General features: G+C 38.8%; 1 protein-coding gene across 2 annotated transcripts in view; it reads right to left on the minus strand.

The window, feature by feature from the left end:
- Positions 1-437: 437 nt before the first annotated feature.
- Positions 438-20,085, minus strand: part of LOC110133072 (flavin-containing monooxygenase 3) — a 26,558-nt gene continuing 6,910 nt past the window's right edge. For both annotated transcript variants that reach the window (XM_020886804.2, XM_020886805.2), the window contains exons 3-9: positions 15,609-15,797; positions 12,672-12,834; positions 12,042-12,184; positions 10,773-10,972; positions 5,664-6,019; positions 3,126-3,198; positions 438-2,439 (exon numbers count right to left, since the gene is read on the minus strand). In XM_020886804.2, coding sequence (XP_020742463.1) covers positions 2,097-2,439; positions 3,126-3,198; positions 5,664-6,019; positions 10,773-10,972; positions 12,042-12,184; positions 12,672-12,834; positions 15,609-15,797 — 1,467 coding nt within the window. In that variant the 3' untranslated portion in view covers positions 438-2,096. The remainder of the gene's footprint in view (positions 2,440-3,125; positions 3,199-5,663; positions 6,020-10,772; positions 10,973-12,041; positions 12,185-12,671; positions 12,835-15,608; positions 15,798-20,085) is intronic.

Here is a 20,085-nt window from a genome sequence, read left to right on the forward strand (position 1 = left end):
CTTCTGCAAGAATACTGGAGTGGATTGCCATTTCCTCCTCTGGGAGATTTTCCTGATCCAGTAATCGAACCCGTGTCTCCTGAGTCCCCTGCATTGGCAGTCAGATTCTGTTGAACCACCTGGGAAGCACTTGTTATGGGAATAGATGAATGTTAATAGGACTATTAAGAGAGTATATCTCTACTTAATGTGCTGTGGTAACCTAAATGGAAAGCAAGTCCGAAAAGAGGAGGATATATGTGTACATATCAGTGATTCATTTTCTGTACAGTAGAAACTAACAATTTTATTAATTTCTATACTCCAATAAAAATTAATTTTAAAAAGAGTATGTTGGCGATAATAGTTTAGGAAGAATATTCTATCCTTCATGAGCCAATTAGTGTTTACAAAACTTAAAGAATCATATGAGGAAGAATAACAGAAACTGTATCATATCAATTTTAGTATTCAATTTATTTTGTGCACTAGCATTTATAACTTCAACAAAATAAATTTTATGAGCTGTATTTAATTTGTTTACTTGATTCCATTTAGGCCATAGGGCTTCAAGAAAAGTTCTGTGTCACTTGGGAATATTTAGGAATATTTCACATCTTGTAAGAAGAACTTCAAAGCAGAATGCTACTCTGCTTTGTTGTTCAGTCACTCAGTTGTGTCCGACTCTTTGCAACCCCATGGACTGCAGCATGCCAGTCTTCCCTATCCTTCACTGGCTCATGTCCATTGACTTAAATAGTTAGGAAAAAGGAATGATTTAAATTCTGCTGCTGTGTATAGCAGCATCCATAATAAATCTTAGCTCTGAAGATTAAAATACCAAGAGAATTAAAAAAAGAAAAGAAGAAAGTGTTAGAGAAAAACGTGGTCTCCTTCTCCACTTGTTGATCTACTGGCTGTAGCTATAGATGAAGGTATGGGTGTGTCCTCAGTCTCTGACAGGTTAAAGGGGCTGTTCTGCTTGGGCTATCCTGACTTCTGAGCCTAGCAGGACTTTTTGTGTGGTTATTAGGAACTGGTAAAGGTTTGACAGGTTCCAGGGTTTTGTAAGTATTTTATAATAGAGAAAGGAATTGTGAAGAAGAAAGATACAATAGTATTTTCCCCCAAATCTGTGTCTGTTCCTTCATAACCAAATATAACACAGTTTTTAAAAATAATAAAGTTTGTCTGGAAAAAAATTCAAGGTGTAGTAAGAAATATAGAGTTTAATAATATGAAGAACCCCCTGGTAGCTGATGATGCTAATAGATTATTTTATCTGCTCAATAATGTCAAACATTTTTAACTATCAAAATTTAATTGTAACGTAATAATAATACTTTAAAAATAAATTTTAGATTTATTTTGGTACTACAGTCCATAAGGGATATAATTCTATATGATCCATATCAGGTTTTATTAGACTTGGGTCATAGCTTTGGCTAAAGATTTAATTTTTTATGACTTTCCATTCAGTTAAAAGGTATATTTAGTGCTCCACTCATTGCTGCTGTTGTCCTTATCTTGCTGCTACATGTGAAAGTTTGTTTTTTTATTGAGAATATAAATAAAATGAGTTAGTTCTTGCTAACTTTCATTACACACAGGATCTTCATGCTACTTTTCTTGGCCAGGGAACAAGAGGAATTGCCTGGAGGACACAGCAGAAAACAAAAATTGAATATAATAGCCAAATAACCAAATTCTCCCCTTGATCCTGGTGAATGGTTTGTAAAATTAGGCTGAGACTATCATATTGTGACTACTCTGCTTAATTTACTCACTGTTAAGATTTGAAATACGTATTTCAAAGACTGTTAAAGGAGAAAAGGAATCATGTCAATATTTCAGATGAGTTAAGTTAAAAAGCATATATCTAACTATAAAATGTTATGGAATTAAGAAATGTTAGTGAAAATTAAGGGGAAATGATAAATGCTCTTTAGATCATGCCATGATTCTTATATGCACTTATTTAGAAGCCTAGCCATAGTACTGTCTTACTAATGCCCACTGAATAGGAAAATAGGAGGTGTGAAATTCTTAATTTTTATATAGTGAAGTTTCTTCCCAGATATTGTTAGTAATGTTCAGAATCCTAGATAGAGTGATGGCTAGAACAACACAATGAAAGCAGCAATTGATACAACAGAAATAAGAACTGGTCTGAACCAGTTGCAAAATAAGCAAGGCTTCAGAGGACTCCCAACCACTCTGGTCGTCATGGGTTTCAGTAACCGGTCCCATTGGGTCAGGATGGCGTTCCTGGCTCCTGGCCACTTTCCTGGGCCCACCAGCCTAAACTGGTATGGGGTGCAAGGACCAAAGTAAACCTCCAACGCCAACTTTGGATCGGTGAGAAACAGCCATGGGATGTTGGGCTTTGCCCCAATGAAGGAGGCAAGTTCATCCATATAAACAACATAATCTGTCAGTATGGTATCACTTTTGCCAAACCTAGACAAGGGAGAGAAACAAGACTGTGGTTATCTGAGCTTTGCGTAGAAACAAGAACACCTTTTTATCCATGCAAATCAACATCTATCCTTTTGTTGGTAAGGGGATTATTGCTCATTATGTAGTACTTTGTAGATTTTACTGAAGGACTTTCATACTGATCTCACTTGGACATTTCACAACACAACAAGGCCTCTGAGAAAGGCATTTTAATCCACATTTACAAGTAGAAGAATTGTCTCTTGCTCAAGTGAAGTTATTAATTCATGGCCACTGAGCTGATTAGTGACATAGACTGGAGCCCAGTTCTCCTGACTAATTCTTGTATGGCTGAGTCATTTTATTAGAGCCACCTGTTGGAAGGCATCCTTACATTTTAGAGGATTTATGAGCTAGAAAATAGAAGTCCACATCCATGTGTTACCAAACTTCTCTGATTTTTAATCTTTCTGGGTCTCCTTTTTATGATATATTGCAGGAGCTATGGAGGGCTGAAACAGGATTTAGTGGCATATCAGGTGCAAAGTAGATCCTTGATAACTATTTGTTGAATGGCTGAATTAGCTCATAGCTGTCACCCTAATGGCTCCACTGAGGACTATTCAAGACTAAAACAGTACTAAGTATTCACAAATTCAGATTTTGCTATGAAAATTCTAGATCCCCTTTACCATAGATGCTCTTACAATTTGAGCTTTTTCCCCATTTTTTCATCAATATCATTCATCATGTCCTTGACAGAAGGCAAAGGGCAAGTTCCTAAAAAAAAGTGGAAAGACATGATAATAGTTAAAAAAGTCTGGCATAGGACCAGTCTGCAATGTTTGTTTTTAAATAATGAGTTGTGAATCACATTAGTATTTTCAAATTTTGTTGTCATTATCTAGCAAAATAAAATCTTGAACAAATAACCAGGGAGTCATTCTGAGACAAACATATAAGTCACTCCTAATCTTCTCAGAGATGATTATTGTCACAGTGATTAAAACCGAACAACCTTCCATCTTTCTATCTTTGCTCTTAAACTGGTTATTGGATTTAAAAATCAATTTGAAGGATTATATTCTACTCTCTCAGCTTTATTTTTAAGTATGTCATCTAATAAATTATAGTCAAAGGTATATTGACATCTCTTTTTTTAAGATTTAACAAACAGATCTTCATAGGAAGTTATCTTGCTTTGCCCCAAAAGGGAATTTCCAACAGATAAGATAGAGAATTTAGTGAAGCTACAAGGTTCTTTCTGGAAAGCCAACAGCTCCTGAATGAGACTGTGGATGTAGACTGCCCACAAGTCACCAAGGACATAGGGAGGTCCTGGGAGGCCAAATCTGAGTTGGGGCTGCCCCAGGATTTCAGGCTCTTCCTGGCATTAACTTACAGAATTCTCTAAAACCTAGACCCAAACTCTTGTACTCAGAGATGCTTCAAATCTAGTGTGGTTTCTTTGGCAACTTTGTGATCAACTGGAATAAGACTGGAATTTCCAGTCTAGCTCTGATTGCTCAAGACCTACAATGGCTTTCTGTTCCTGAAATCCCTACAGGCGGAATCACAAGAACAGTCTGTCAACATGGCATTGTTCCAAACCTTGGAACTGGTTCTGTCCTTGGGCAAGAGGAGAGATAGAGAAGAGTTTATGTTCTGTAGTCCACCAGCTATTGCCATTGGGCTGCTTGTAACTGACCCCTTGGTCTGGTAATCCGATTCCCTCAAATTGGGTTGTTTGCCTTATCTCTCATTTTCCCTAAGACTGAGTCTGCATCAGTTCTCTGTTGGCTGGGTCTCTGCCCTGTCTCCTTTCTTCAGGGCCCAGGTTATAACTAGTATCTTCACAGAGAGTAAGTGAATATTTTATAAGCAATTAAGACCTACATTTTAATGCCAGTCTCTCTGAACCTGAATCCTGAGTTCAGTTCTAAGTAGAATTTCATTCCATCACTTTCCTGGCTGCTGCCTTGCTGGAGAAACATCACCCTGCAACACATCTCTGCTTGGAACCAGGGGAGTGAAGGAGATTTAGAGAGATTGCTGATATGTAGGACCATAATGATGTGGTTGGGAGCCTGGTGGTGAGTGATGATGCAGGATATGTAGTTGCAGGTTCAAATATCCAGGATAAAAGAGCATTTAACCCCCAACAAGTCAGGTAGGATTGGAAGCCTTACATGTGGCTTCAAAGGAAGCAGACCTGCTAAGATTCATTATTCAGAAGTTTCAGGTTTAAGACCAACCAGATTTTGCACTTTACACTTTGATATCTTGATTTGTTATTTAACCATAGCTTGGTTTTATTATCTGAATCTGCCCACAATGGCATTCAAACCTTAATGTGAATCTGATTCCAGTACTTGGGGCTGGATGATGCTGTCTGCCTTCTTTGCTTGACCCCAATCAAGTTCATCGTTTCTTTTTTCTTTTTAAAATACAGGGACTTAGTATCCCTTTACCTTAGAGACTGTCTACAACACCAAATGCTTTCTGCTTCTACTGATTCACTGCTTGTCTTTATCTGATACATGGCAAGGAAGAAAACAGAGCAAGAAAGCCACCTCCTTTCCAGAAATCATACTATTTTTCATGAATGTGGATATTTAAAGTTGCTGGATATTGGCTTTGAAACATTTTCTTTCATTAACCTTTCAGGCAATGTCATTCTATTGAGTTTTGAAAACCTTAATTTTATAAAGTTCTTCTGCACCTAAGATGAGAAGCTCTGGTATTCTCAAGTTTAATGAAAGGTCTTGGGTAATTGACAATTCTAAGGAGTTATAGGGCTTAACAGGTGGTGCTGGTGGTAAAGAACCCATCTGTTAATGCAGGAGACATAAGACATGTGACTTCAAGCCCTGGGTTGGGAAGATCCCCTGGAAGAGGAAGTGGCAAGCCACTCCAGTTTTCTTGCCTGGAGAATCCCATGGACAGAGTAACCTGGCAGGGTATAGTCCATGGGGTCACAAAGAGTCAGGTACGACTTAAGCGACTGAGCATGCAAGAAGTTATAAATCACAAAAACACTCTTGAATAATTGTCTTGTACTATTATTTGTGACAATCCAATATATTTTTAATTGCTTATAAAATATAGTACCAAAAATACAGAATTATAGATTCTGGAAACTGGGTGGGACCTAGAATTTGTTGCTTGTTAATAGGAATATTATTTTCCTAAAGATTCAATGGCATTCTCATCTTCCCCATCAATGAACATCTTTGTCTACTTACCCTTAATTACTTGTACTGCCCAGCGAGACTGCAGGTCAGTAGTGGGGATGGCAGCTCCAAGTGACTGGACAAGGCCAATAACAGCCAAGGTTGGCTTCTCCAGTGTAGGCGGAAAGATGCCTTTAAATAAGGTGACCTGATTGTCTCTGCTCTTAATGATGGAGTCATCAAGAAAGGGGTAGGCATAACTGTAGCCTGTTGCAAAGATGACACAGTCAATGGCCTTAAACACTGTCCCATCCTCAAAAGTAGCTGAATCCTCTGTAAACTCCTTCACATTTGGCTTAATGGTCACAATGCCACATAAAATGCGAGCTGGGAGTTCGTCATTGAACACAGGCTCTTTCCTCAGGGTGCTGTATGGAAAACAAGCATTAGAACAGTACCATTTCCTTTTTTTTTTTTTTTGGTTCATAATTAATTGATAGGAAAAACCTACCTAAGATTTTTTTAATGTGCCATGGAGTGTCATCAACATGACTGATAGATAAAACTTATGTAAGACCACATTGTGGAGTAACAGAAGTTGGTTTTTGCTAATCGCATCTCTATTTCCTATGATCTTTCTCTCTTTCCCCACAGAACTCTCCCCAAATTCCAGAATAAGCACTCAGACCATATCCCCTGTATCAGGAAAAACAAAGGTCAGAGTACCTGGGTCTTTAAACTTATTTCTTTGCTACTAATTAACTGTGAACCTTGATCAGATTAGATTTTCTTAATTTCTCTTGCCTTATCTTCCTCACCTGAAGTGGCGATAACAGCTATACCTAACTCAGGTCATCGGCAGACCTAAGTAATATAAAGAATTTGGCACAGTTTGTAGCACATAGATAGTGCTCGAAATGTTAGCCATTATTCTTAATGTAATATAATCCAAAGTGACAATTGTGATATAAAGAAGATCAAATAGGAGGAAAGAAGACAAAGGTGGAAGGCTGCAGCCAGGTTCTATCATAGAGGGTGAAGTGTGAACCCCATGCAGACAAAGCCATGTCAGGTGAGGAAGTGATGGTCTAGGAACTTAAATAAGGCCAGGAGAAGAAAGAGGAAACTGGAAATCTGGAAAGAGAGAGCTTTCGATTATTTTCTATTCAATAATATCTCTAGTGAGTGCACAGAACTCTGCCTTAGGGGTGAACCGAATAATGTTGGAAGAAAAGACATGGTTCTTATAGGATGATGGGAACAGTGTGTGAGAGAGAGAAAGCCATAGATAGATGCTACAGGGGAGGAAACTGAGCCAGACAATGAGATTGGTTGGACTGCTGGTTGGAAGAAGGCTGCATTCAACTGCTCGAATTATCTGCCATTTATCTTAAACTCACTTCCATGTTGAAACTTCCTTTGTCAAGGCCACCAGGATCTGCAAGCCACCAGTTCCAGTGGTCTACTCTTACTCCTTATTTTACCCAATTTATTAGTAAACTCACACTTGATGGTTTCCTCCTCCTTGAAACATGTCATCACTCACTCTTGATTCCTTTCTACCTACCTTGCTATACCTCACTATTTCTTCTCGGTGTCCCCTGCTGAATTCTTCTCTTCCAGACCTCTAAATAGTGACATGCCCCAGGTCTTTTGTCTTCTCTATTGACATTCATTCTTCAAGAGATGTCATCTAGTTTTCATTTATTTAAATATTATCTATAGTCTGACCAGTCCACATTTTAAACTTAGGGTTTGAATCTCTCTTCTGTCTTATGTACCCACTGCCATTCCACATTCTTCTATGCAAATCCCAAACAGGAATTCCAACTTTAATACATTTAAAACTAAACTTCTGCTCCTCCCATGGTTGTCCACATCTCAGTAGACATCACCTCCATCTTTGCTCCCTTGCTCAGATCAAAAGTCTGAAAGACATCCTTGACATTTTGTTTGCTTTCACATTTGCTATTCAATTGAACAGAAAATCCTGTTCAGTTTACCTTCAAACTCTATCCCAATCTGACAACTTCTGAGCACTGATGATCAGTTCAGGCCACCTTCCCATCTCATCTGGGTTTTTGATAATAGCTTCTTAACCAGTCTTTCCACTTCCTTCCTTGACCCCCTACAGTGAGTTATGACCATAACAGCCAAAGTGATCTCTTCAAATTATCTTAGACCTTGTCTCCAGTTGGGTCAGATGCCTGCTATAATTTCCCACTGCATTCAGAGTAAAGGCCAGAGTCTTTACAATGGCTTCCAAGACCCAGTGTAAGCTGGTTATTTTGATGTCTCTGGTTTCATTTCCTGCTGTTCTCCCCAGTCTTCTTCTCCAAGAAAAGAAGCCACTGTACTTTGTCAAACATGCCAGTCATACTCCTGAAGAGATGATGTCCTAGCTGTTTCTACTGTCTAGAATAGTCTTCTCCAGATACTCTTGTGGCTCATTTTCTCATCTCCTTCAGAAATTTGCTTGAAAGCTTTTTCAGTGAGACCTTCTCTAAGGGTTGTTTAAAATTGCTTTAATGTCATTCCCGGTTACCCTTGTCTGCCTTATTTTTTCTCTTTGGTATATACAATTTTGAGCTATTTGTGTCTGTTTCCCATTATTAGAATGTAAGCCCCATGAGGATAGGGATTTTATGAGTTTGTTCACTGCTATATCCACAGGTCCTGGCACATAATAAATGCTTAGTAAATATGTGTTGACTTAATGAATTAACTTTGATGTAAACAGCTTAGAACTTGGGGTTTTCACCCATGTCCAAGTAATTTCTTATCATGTGACTGGCTTGGAGAATATTATAGGAGAGAGTGAGGAGAAGGTTGAAGATGAAAGTATTGTGGCCATAGTTCAGTGGAAGGGCTCCATTAAGGGGCAGGTAATGAGAGCAAAGGTAATGAATGATGCAATGAGGTAATGAATGTGAAGTCAAGTGGGCCTTAGGAAACATCACTATGAACAAAGCTAGTGGTAGTGATGGAGTCCAGTTGAGCTATTTCAAATCCTAAAAAATGATGCTGTGAAAGTCCTATACTCATTATGCCAGCAAATTTGGAAAACCCAGTGGTGGCCACAGGACTGAAAAAGGTCAGTTTTCATTCCAATCCCAAAGAAAGGCAAGGCCAAAGAATGATCAAACTACCATACAATTGCACTCATCTTACACGCTAACAAAGTAAAGCTCAAAATTCTCCAAGTCAGGCTTCAACAGTATGTGAATGGTAAACTTCCAGATGTCTAAACTGGATTTAGAAAAGGCAGAGGAACAAAAGATCAAATTGCCAACATCTGTTGGATCATCAAAAAAGTGAGAGAGAAAAACATCTACTTCTGTTTTATTGACTACACCAAAGCCTTTGATTGTGTGGATCACAACAAACTGTGGAAAATTCTTCAAGAGATGGGAATACCAGACCACCTGACCTGACTCTTAAGAAATCTGTATGCAGGTCAGGAAGCAACAGTTAGAACTGGACATGGAACAACAGACTGGTTCCAAATTGGGAAAGGAGTACATCAAGGCTGTATATTTTCACCCTGTTTATTTAACTTATAGGCAGAGTACATCATGTGAAATGCCAGACTGGATGAAGCACAAGCTAGAATCAAGATTGCCGGGAGAAATATCAATAACCTCAGATATGCAGATGACACCACCCTTATGGCAGAATGTGAAGAAGAACTAAAAAGCCTCTTGATGAAAGTGAAAGAGGAGAGTGAAAAAGTTGGCTTAAAACTCAACATTCAGAAAACTAAGATCATGGCATCTGGTCCCATCACTTCATGGCAAATAGATGGGGAAACAATGGAAACTTGGTTGAGAGACTTTATTTTCTTGGGCTCCAAAATCACTGCAGATGGTGACTGCAGGCATGAAATTAAAAGACACTTACTCCTTGGAAGAAAAGTTATGAACAACCTAGATAGCATACTAAAAAGAAGAAATAGTACTTTGCCAACAAAGGTCTGTCTAGTCAAAGCTACAGTTTTTCCAGTGGTCATGTATGGATGTGAGACTTGGACCATAAAGAAAACTGAGTGCTGAAGAATTGATGCTTTTGAACTGTGGTGTTGGAGGAGACTCTTGAGAGTCCTTTGGACTGCCAGGACATCCAACCAGTCAGTCCTAAAGGAAATCAGTCCTGAATATTCATTGAAAGGACTGATGCTGAAACTCCAATACTTTGGCCACCTGATACGGTGCACTGACTCATTGGAAAAGTCCCTGATTCTGGGAAAGATTGAAGGCAGGAGGGGAAGGGGATGACAGAGGATGAGATGGTTGGATGGCATCACCGACTCAATGGACATGCATTTGAGCAAGCTTCGGGAGTTGGTGATGGACAGGGAAGCCTGGCATGCTGCAGTCTATGGGGTCACAAAGAGTTGGACACGACTGAGTGACTGAATTGAGCTGAATGAGAGTGAAGTGCCAAGTCCTGCTTTGCTTAGCTCTGAAGTTAAGAAAGAGGCTTTAGAGCAAGGCAGCTACGAGTGAGGCACTTTGGAGTCAGCAAATCTGGACTTGTTTCAATTGCTATTTCTGACTTCCCAGATGTGTGGCTTTGGTAAACCACAGTTTTCTCATCTCTAAAATGAAGATTATAATAGAGCCATCATCATAGTTGCTGTGGCTCCCCTGGTGGCTCAGATGGTAAAGAATCTGCCTGCAATGCAGGAGACTGGGGTTTGATCCCTGAGTTGGGAAGATCTCCTGGAGAACGGAATGGCAACCTACTCCAGTATTCTTACCTGGAGAATCCCAAAGACAGAAGAGCCTGGTGGGCTACAGTCCATAGGGTCAAAAAGAGCTGGACACAACCGACACTAACACTTTCACTTTTTCATAGGCTTTGTGAGAGTAAAGTGAGATAATGTACGTCTGAGACTTAATAAGGCTCTGACATGTATTAAGTACTTAAAAACATGTTGACTATTATTATCATCACTCTAGGGACTAAAATTCTTGACCTATTATGTAACTGTCCAGCTGTGCAAATCTGGTAAGGAGAATTGTGAAACAGGAAAACACTCCTAATTTTTGCAATTCTTTGTCCTATGAAATGTGACAGGTGATTACTTCACTCTGGCTTGTATGGGGGTTATATCACACATTAGGGTTGTTGACAGTGAAATAAAAGTTAGCAGGCATTTCATATTTAACTCTGCTTTACCCGTTTAATGGCATCAAGCCATAGTTCTCGTGCCTGAATCTGGCATTCATTTGCTTCATGTACCACCAGTCAGAGATGACTGTCGGTAAGGTATTCTTGAGGAATGTTTCAAATCGAGTGACAGTCAGCATGTCCCACGGATAGCCTTCATCCCAGACCCGGCTCATCACCCAGGAGCCACTTCGGGAGCTGATGATGACCTTGAAAAACACCAGTTCAACTGTTAAAGTGGTGACTGTTTGTAGTGGATATGCCCCTCAGATCTGCCTTTAGGAATGGAGTTATTACTCCACTGCTGGCAGTGCCCAGAAGGCAGCCCTCAGCTCTCAGCCCTCTCTGGGAGATGCTTTGGTGAAGAGGGGGCCTCCCCCAACATCTTATACTCTTTTTGGATCCCCGGCATTCAGTGACTGGTTGAGGGAGGAAGACAAAGACCTAGCATCTCTCAATTTGTCTCACCCTCTCCTTCCCCTGCTGTGTCCACAAGTCCATTCTCTACATCTGTATCTTTATTCCTGCCCTGCAAATAGGTTCATCTGTACCATTTTTCTAGATTCCATATATATGCTCATATATATGCTCCATATATATATGCTCATATATATATTCCATATAACATGCTCTAGGTGCTCTGTGATGACCTAGAGAGGTGGGATGGGAGTGGGATGGGAGGGAGGATCAAAAGGTAGGTGATATATGTAAATAAAAATGAACATCTATACTGGAAAAAAAGAAAAAGAAATTACCCAGCCTCTCACTTCAACTAGGGACAATTTGAAAGGATTATCCTAGCTTCAGAGTAAATAAAGGAAAACTTCTTTCCCTTCCCTCAGAGGTATTCATCCAGAGAGCACTCCCAAATAAACTTCCTGCACTATAACCGATATCTTAGTATCAACACCTGTCAAATCATTTCCTCAGTATTTTCATCTTTTAGCCAAATATTCTCTGGTGTAGGTTACCAATAACTGAATACTGGTCATATTTCTTCTACTGCTTGTCTGATGATCCCACTGGTTTTGGAAGAATTTATTGGACACATTAGGCACCAAACATCCCAAAGAAGAAGCTTATTGAATGACATCATTCCAGCTGATGTTCTGCTTTTGCCACATCAACCTATTTAAAATCCTACCTCTTACCAAAGGACGTTGAGCTATATGAATCCCTACTTAGTCTTTGCATCAAGGCCTCTGCCCTCCCCTTACACTTTTAAAATGGTATGGCTGTCCCCTTAAAGATAGTTCCTTGAATTTCAGGGAGGCATACTTTTTCGGCTGTTTGGCTGAGTTCTGAGGCGATGTCACAGCCCGAGTTCCCCAGACCAATCACCAGGACTCGCTTCCCCTTGAAGATTCCTGGTTCTTTATAGTCCCGGCTGTGGAAGCATTCGCCTTTAAAAAGTTTTATTCCTGAGTGAAAAAGTGGAAAACATATGAATTATTTTGATTTTCACTTAAAAAAAAACTGCTATAACAGAACTTGTCAGTGAATACGGTTGCAGTAATAGGAATTTTAATACTTAAACTATATTAGATACAGTATATCTAATTGTATAGGTATATGTGCTCAGTCATGTCCGACTCTTTGCGACCCTATGGACCATAACCCACCAGGCTCCTCTGTCCACGGGACTCTCTAGGCAAGAATACTGGAGTGGGTTGCCATGCCCTCCTCCAGCGGATCTTTCTGACCCAGGAGGAGAGTTACTGCATCTACTGCATTAGCAGGCAGATTCTTTTCACTGAGCCGCTTGGGAACCCCATTAGATACATTAGAAGCATATTTTAATTTCATGTGTACTTTTATAAACTATACTTTTGTATACATAAGAAAGACATTATCAAGGTTATTTCTTCATGCAAGATGTGTGGATGGCAGCGTAAATGTTGGCCTTACCTGGAAAGGACTCTTTAGGTATGTTGGGGTACACATGATGTCCAGAACAAATCATTACAGCATCAAAGACAGCTGATTCCTTTTTACCATCCTTTTCAGTGATAACATCCCATTGGCCAGTGGTTGAGAAATCGGGACGCTTATTTACACTGGATACAATTGTCTAAGAGAAACATAAAAAGGTAATTTTCTTTATTCTATGCTAACAGGCAGATTTGACACCAACATCATCAAATAGTATGAAGAAAATCCTTAATAGTGCCTTAGGAAGAATACTTAATTCATTATGAAGGTGCACGTTATAAATTCAAAATTCCTTTTTAATAAGTCACAGCATAAAATGATCTGTATGATTTTTTAAAATATTTATTTATTTATTTTTGGTTGTGCTGCATCTCTGTTGCTTCACAGACTTTCTCTAGTTGCAGTGAGCAGGGGCTGCTCTCTAGTTATGGGGTGAGTGCTTCTCATTGTGGTGGCTTTTCTTGTTGCAGAGACAGGCTCTAGGGGATGCAGATTTCAGGAGTTGTGCTGCAGAGTGTGCGCTCAGTAGTTGTAACTCTCAGGCTTAGTTGCACGTGGCACATGGGATCTTCCTGGACCAGGGATTGAACCAGTGTCCCTTGCATTGCAAGGCAGATTGTTATCCACTGGACCACTAGGGAAGCCCCTATCTATGTGTGTGTGTGTGTGTGTGTGTGTGTGTGTGTGTGTGTGTGTATTTTAATCCCCACATAGTTCCTTGTGTATGACCAGTATTCTCTGCAGTACAAGAGTGATTCATTTTGGGGCTCTGACGATTGAATTATAGTTTACAAGAAGGAGGTAGCCCATGTAGTAAATAATCTGGTGGCCAATAATTTACATAGTAACAGCAATTTTCTAACATATTTCTTTAGTCACTTTATTTTTCTAAACTTCTTTAAAGCCTTTATTTGATCTTCAGAATAATTCTACAAGATACATAGTTGCTTCATTTTACATATGAAATGGAGGCTTAAAGAAGTTAGATAATATGCATAAAATCCAATAACTAGGTTCAAAATTTAAATATAGGTCGTTGATTCTACAGCTCTTTCTCCCACTGACTTTCTAATTTCATTCTTTAGGTGGTTCATATTTTGTTCAAGACACAGAGTTTACATGAAATAGATCCTGTACAAATACAGCAATTTTTCACTCTCATCCTTTTGCTATGTGTTTGAAGTTAAATTTACACTTGATTAAAAGTCAGCTAAGGAAGCACCTCTGATCTCAATCATGGTGCCTGCCTTGTAGTTACAGGAAGAGGAAGGTACTATTTAGGCCTGTTCTCTTCCAAAGGACAGGAAACACCCAATCCTGACTTGGTAACATTTCTGAGGCAGTCTCACTCAAGTGACAACATGCTTTTCTTTTTCTTCCGTGTCCCAGTCATACCACGCTGTTTCTTAACAAAGTAAGAGAATGAGCTGGGCTGAGAAGTGAAGGCTGAGTTAAAAGTGCTTGCAGGGTTGTTTTTCTATTCCATTTTTCTCTGTAGGTTTGAGGATGATGCCAACTGAGGAAGAGTTACGTTTCCTCCCCAAATGAATCAATTAGCTTTCACTATTTCATAACATGGACACTCCCTATAAATTGGAACACATGGCTCCTCAGGGGAAAATTTCCATAAACAATAATAGAGGGATATAAGGGAGAAAGAAGTGAGGCCAGGGAGTCTATTACAGTAGGCCTTCAAGGAAGGAGGATTCTTTTTCTTTTTTTAAACTTTGTACTTTTGCAGTCATTGAGTTTTGTGAAGATGCACTGATATTAAACACTATCAGGGTTTTGTCATTATTGGAGTGAAATTAACCCCGCAGCTTCCTTAAAGGTCTCTTTACTAGATTAAGAAGGCCACCTTTCCCAGATCATCAAAACATAGAAAGGCTTTCCAATTTTGCCAAATGATCATAGAATCATATGGCACCTCAGTGTTAGAAATTAAGAGCTACTCTCTAGTGTGGTATGAAGGCTTCTCAATGTGGTGGCTTCTCTTGTTGCAGAGCACAGGCTCTAGGGCATGCAGGCTTCAGTAGTTGTGGCATGTGGGCTCAGTAGTTGCAACTCCTGGGCCTAGCTGCCCCGTGTATGTGGGATCTTCCCAGACCAGAGATCGAACTGGTGGGCATTGCAAGGCAGATTCTTATCCACTGGACCTCCAGGGAAGTCCTTATCTATATGTTTTATTAAATTTTATTTCCACATGTTTCCTTGTGTATGACCAGTATTCTCTGCAGTATAAGAGTGATTCCTTTTGGAGATCTGACAATTGAATTATAGTTTCCAAGAGCCAGGTAGAACATGTAGTAAATAACCTGGTGGCCAATAATTTTTTTAGTAACGGCAATTTCCTAATATACTTCCTTGTCATTTTATTTTTAATGTTATTGTCTCAAAATGAAAAATATCATCTATATCCAGAGTGTAAGTTTTCATATTTTAGTATGCTTAAGGATCACCTGGAAAATCTTTCTTATTTTTGGACACAAACCTTTAAGCTTATAATTTTCATAAAAGTTTTTGTTCTCTCTACTTCCCATAAATATTGGTATATCAAATTTAAATTATCATTTAGCTCTAAATATTTAAAAAATTTCCCTGCAATTTCTTTTTTTGACCTGTAAATTGTTTAGGAATAATGAGTTCTTAATTTATAAATTCATGTCTACCCATGCATTTTTTTCTTTGCTCTGATTTCTACTTTTATGGCATTTTGGTCCAAGAATGTTAAAAATTTCCTACATATTCTTAAGAAGAATGTATGCTTTCTAAATCTAGGGTCAAAGAAGCCATACTGTTAAAATTGTTTACAATTGAGAAAGAGATAGTGAAAGGAACAAATAGGAATCTTGTAATAAATACAGAATTCCTCACAGTTATGCCCACAGTAAGTTTTTTAAAATAATATCTTACCTTAAATTGTATGTATTTCAGGAGGTTCTTTTCTTTGGCAAACATAGTAATATATTCCTGGAGCTTGCTGTTGTGCATAAAGTTAGGAAAATCATCAGGACATGGGAAGTCTGGAAAACATGTCATCTCTTTGGAAGAGTTGGTAAAGACTGACCGATAAATGCTGGCCCTGCCTTCCTCTGCATGGTTCTGTGAAAGAAACATTTTAAATGGAACAGAGTTGTAAATGAGTATATTTATCATGGTCAGGACCAGTCCCAAATACTTATCACTCATTTTTGGTTGGTCTTTTCCAAAAGTAAATGCAATAAGATGAGGCATAAATTAACTTCACTTAAGTAATTTGATGATAACCAAAGGAACTTAGAATGTTGAAAAATATATCTTTATTTACATATTTTCTAAGAGAAGCAGATTCTGAATTTCATCATGTCCTTTAAAGAATATATAACTGGATTAATTTTGTTGCTTTGAACCATTAACTACAGTGATAGTATTTCCCAAAATTTACCTGGGCATGATTTCAATATACCAACTCATGAGCATGGACAAACAATGTGATATATACATACAACGGAACATTATTCAGCCTTAAAAATAAAGGAAGGTCTGATACATGCCGTGATATGCATTAACTTTGAGGACATATGCTGAATGAAGTAGACCAGTCACAAAAAGACAAATTCTGTATGATTCCGTTTATCTGAGATACCCAAAGTGATCACATTCACAGAGACTAGAAGAGTGGTGGTGGCTTGGGGCCAGGGAGAGGGAGGAGTTGAGAGTTAAATTGTTTAATTTCTGCAGAGTTTTACTTTGGGAAGATTAAAATATTTTGGAGAGGGATGGTGATATGATTGTACAATAGCATCAATGAACTTAATGCCACAGAACTGGACACTTTAAAATAGCTACATGGTAAATCTTTATTGTGGTTTATTTACCACAATGAAAAATAAAACTTCCTTTAGCATATTATGTGGTAGTCCTGGTAGATTATATAATAATATTTTTTTATGTTCCTAGGGCAGAGAGAACTTTGATTATGTTTACAATATCTTTTTCAAATGTTTTTGACCATACCCTGTAGTTACATATTTTTTATTGCAATCCAGTGTATACACACACACACAGGGAACAAAAGTTTTATGAAAAGAAAAATCATTTTCAAGAACTTGAGTTGCACACATACTTTCCATCCATTCTGGAAGGTTGCCTACCTCCACTTCATTTAGTTGTTTTTCTGGAGATTTATCTTCTTCCTTCATCTGGGACATAATACTGTTTCTTTTCATTTTGGTTAGCTTTCTGTGATTGTGGTTTTCGTTCTGGAGGCTGTGGGATTATAGTTCTTGTCTATCCATTCCATTTAAATATGCAGATTAATTCATTAACTTGTATCATTGAACACAAATGGGTTATAATCTCCAGAATGAAAAACATTGATTTAAAGGAATTAGGTAAGGAGAAAGGGGAATAGAGGCAGAAAAGGAGATTACTTAAATCCTAAGCATTATTCTTTGGGATGAAATTCTGAAATTAACATAGGTCCATCTATGCTATGGTTTTTCCAGTAATCATGTATGGATGTGAGAGTTGGACCATAAAGAAAGCTGAGCATCAAAGAATTGATGCTTTTGAACTGTGTTGTTGGAGAAGACTGTTGAGAGTTCCTTGGACTGCAAGGAGATGAAACCAGTTAATCCCAAAGGAAATCATTCCCAAAGGAATATTCATTGGAAGGACTGATGCTGAAGCTGAAGCTCCCATACTTTGGTCACCTGATATGAAGAACTGAATCATTGGAAAAGACCTTGATGCTGGGAAAGATTGAAGGCAGGAGGAGAAGGGGACGACAGAGTATGAGGTGGTTGGATGGCATCACTGACTCAATAAACATGAGTTTGAGCAAGCTCCGGGAGTTGGTGATGGCAGTCCATGGGGTCACAAAGAGTCGGACACGACTGAGCGACCAAATTGATATGTTAGAAAGATTGAGCAAAACACCAAAGGCAGAAGGAATTTGTTTTCACATTTGAAATTCTGGTAAGATATCACTTCAAAGGCTCCCCAAAACAACCTGGGTTGGGGAGGGTTGACACTGAAGAGTCAAGTAGCAGTGATTAGGAAGAGGTAACATGATTAAGAAGAGCTCGGACCTTAGTTTAGCTCTCTTGAACTCATTCAGTTTGAATAAAACATAAGAGTTCCTGCTTGTTCCCAAAGGGGATGCAGAAGTCATCTGAGACTTTTAGTAGCTAGTTTGCCAGAGAGTTGCCAAGGGTTGGGAGTAGCTAAGTTGCATTTTAGTAGAGCTGAAGAACGGACCATTTGGGTCAGGGATTCAATGAACAAACTGCACCTGGCAAGTGGAATCTGTTCAGCTAGGAGGTTTACCAGCCCCTGACAGCTAAGGGAGGACAGTTCCAGGTTCATCAACTGGCCTGTGGTTCGAGATTCCTGAAGGATAGGCTAAGGGTACTCATCTATAATAGGAACATCAGGAGACCAGAGTATTCAGAGGACAGGCCCAAGACTGTGTTTGAATTTGGGAAACTTTGGCTTTGCTTCACCACAAGGTCATATAAGTTCTATTTCTACATAAGCCCAGAGACAATTTTGGAAAGAGCTGAGGGACAAGGAAGGGAAGCTAAAAGACTGAGCATTGATCCTAAAGAGACCTAGAGATTAAACTACGCCAAATGGGGGTACTCCTTGGGTCTTAGCATGCTTTTTATGTTTTTCTCTATGTAATTCTGGATATTTGTCTTGTCCTATTTATGCTAGATGTAAAAGAGTGATCTGAACACTTAGTAGTCTAGTATTACTTACAGATAAAACATTTCAAAATATTAAGAACTCACCGGAGAAAATGGGAGAGGATCTCCCTGGACAGAGTGAGTTTTAAGGTTGTCTGACATGCTTCACTCAACAATTTCATATTTTCCCTCAACCTATATGGTAGACAGAATTTTAAGAATAACTCTTAGTGCACCTCATCCTTGTGTAGTCATTTGGCCTTTGAGTATGGATGAAATCTCTAAATATCATATCACTCCCCTGATTATGTTGTTAAGTATTATTGAATCACATGATCCCTTTACAAGCAGAGTTTTCTCTGGCTGGTATCAGAAGTCAGAGGTTCAAAACATGAGGGGAATTCAGTTTGTTCCTGGTTTTGAAGATGGAGAGACATGCCAAGCAACACTGGCAGCCTTTAGGAGTTGAGAGGAATCCCATTTCCAGCCAGCAAGGAAACAAAGACCTTAATCTTGAAACAACAAGGAACTGAATTCAGCCACCACCCTGTAGTATGCAGATTCTTTCCGTGTGCTTCCAGATAAGAGCCTAGCCCAGGCAGCACCAAATTTTTGACCTCAAGAAACCATAACCAAAGAACCTAGCTGAACTATGCTGTACTTCTGATCTATGTAACTGAGAGTAATAAAGAAACATTTTTAGCTGCTTTAGTTTGTGGTAATTTGCTATGCAGAAATAGAAAACTAATACAAGGTCCAAGGTAAAGTTTTGGAGCAAGGCAAAGTTGAGGAAAATTATGTAACAACAAAGGAGGAGTGTTATATAATAAAAATGATGCAAACCCTTGAGACAGATTTGAGGTGCTTTTACAATTTTGGCTGTTCCAGGATAATAAATTTCCCTAGCAATGCTGAGCTGATTGGTCTTTAGTTTTTCTTAGGTTCCCCAAGGGCCATGGTTACTGAAAAAGGACTTGCAGCATCAGCTAATCACATCATCTGTGCCTTGCTATTAAAAAAAAAAAAAGTCATGGACTTCTTATTGTTCCTATTTGGTATTATAGTGCATTTCAGAGCCCATGTGTATAGACTAATCCTTTTAAGTTGATCATATGGGAAGTTCATAATAGAATGACTAAGATCATAAGTGACATTTTCAAATATAATTATTTGGGGGGGGGCAAATGATTAACAAAGAACCAAACCTTGCTTATCTATGGAAGTAGCTTTATCTGTCTTTAAAAAATTACTAAAGTAACCCAGACCTCTGATTACACATGAAAGATTAGGCAGATGTATTTAACTCTTCTTCCCCTAAAATTGGGTTTCCCAGGTGGCACTCTTGGTAAAGAACCTTCTTCCCAATGCAGGAGACCTAGGTTCAATTCCAGAGTTGGGAAGATCCCCTGGAGTAGGAAATGGCAACCCACTTCAGTATTCTTGCCTGGAAAATTCCATGGACAGAAGAACCTGACAGGCTACAGTCCATGGTCTTGGAAATAGTCGGACATGGCTAAAGCAACTTAGCATGTATGCACCCCTAAAATTACTGTAAAGGTATCAGAGGTATAAACCCACAGGGAAGAAAAGGGGGAAAAAAAGTGAAAGCAAACAAGAAACAACAGCAACATTTTGAAAGTAGAACATAGATGGATGAGTGATAACTGACTTACCAGATCAAAGAAAATGGAAAGTTAAGAATGTGTCAAGTTGCTTCA

The sequence above is a fragment of the Odocoileus virginianus genome, chromosome 11, assembly GCF_023699985.2.
Source record: "Odocoileus virginianus isolate 20LAN1187 ecotype Illinois chromosome 11, Ovbor_1.2, whole genome shotgun sequence".
Lineage (NCBI taxonomy): Eukaryota > Metazoa > Chordata > Mammalia > Artiodactyla > Cervidae > Odocoileus > Odocoileus virginianus.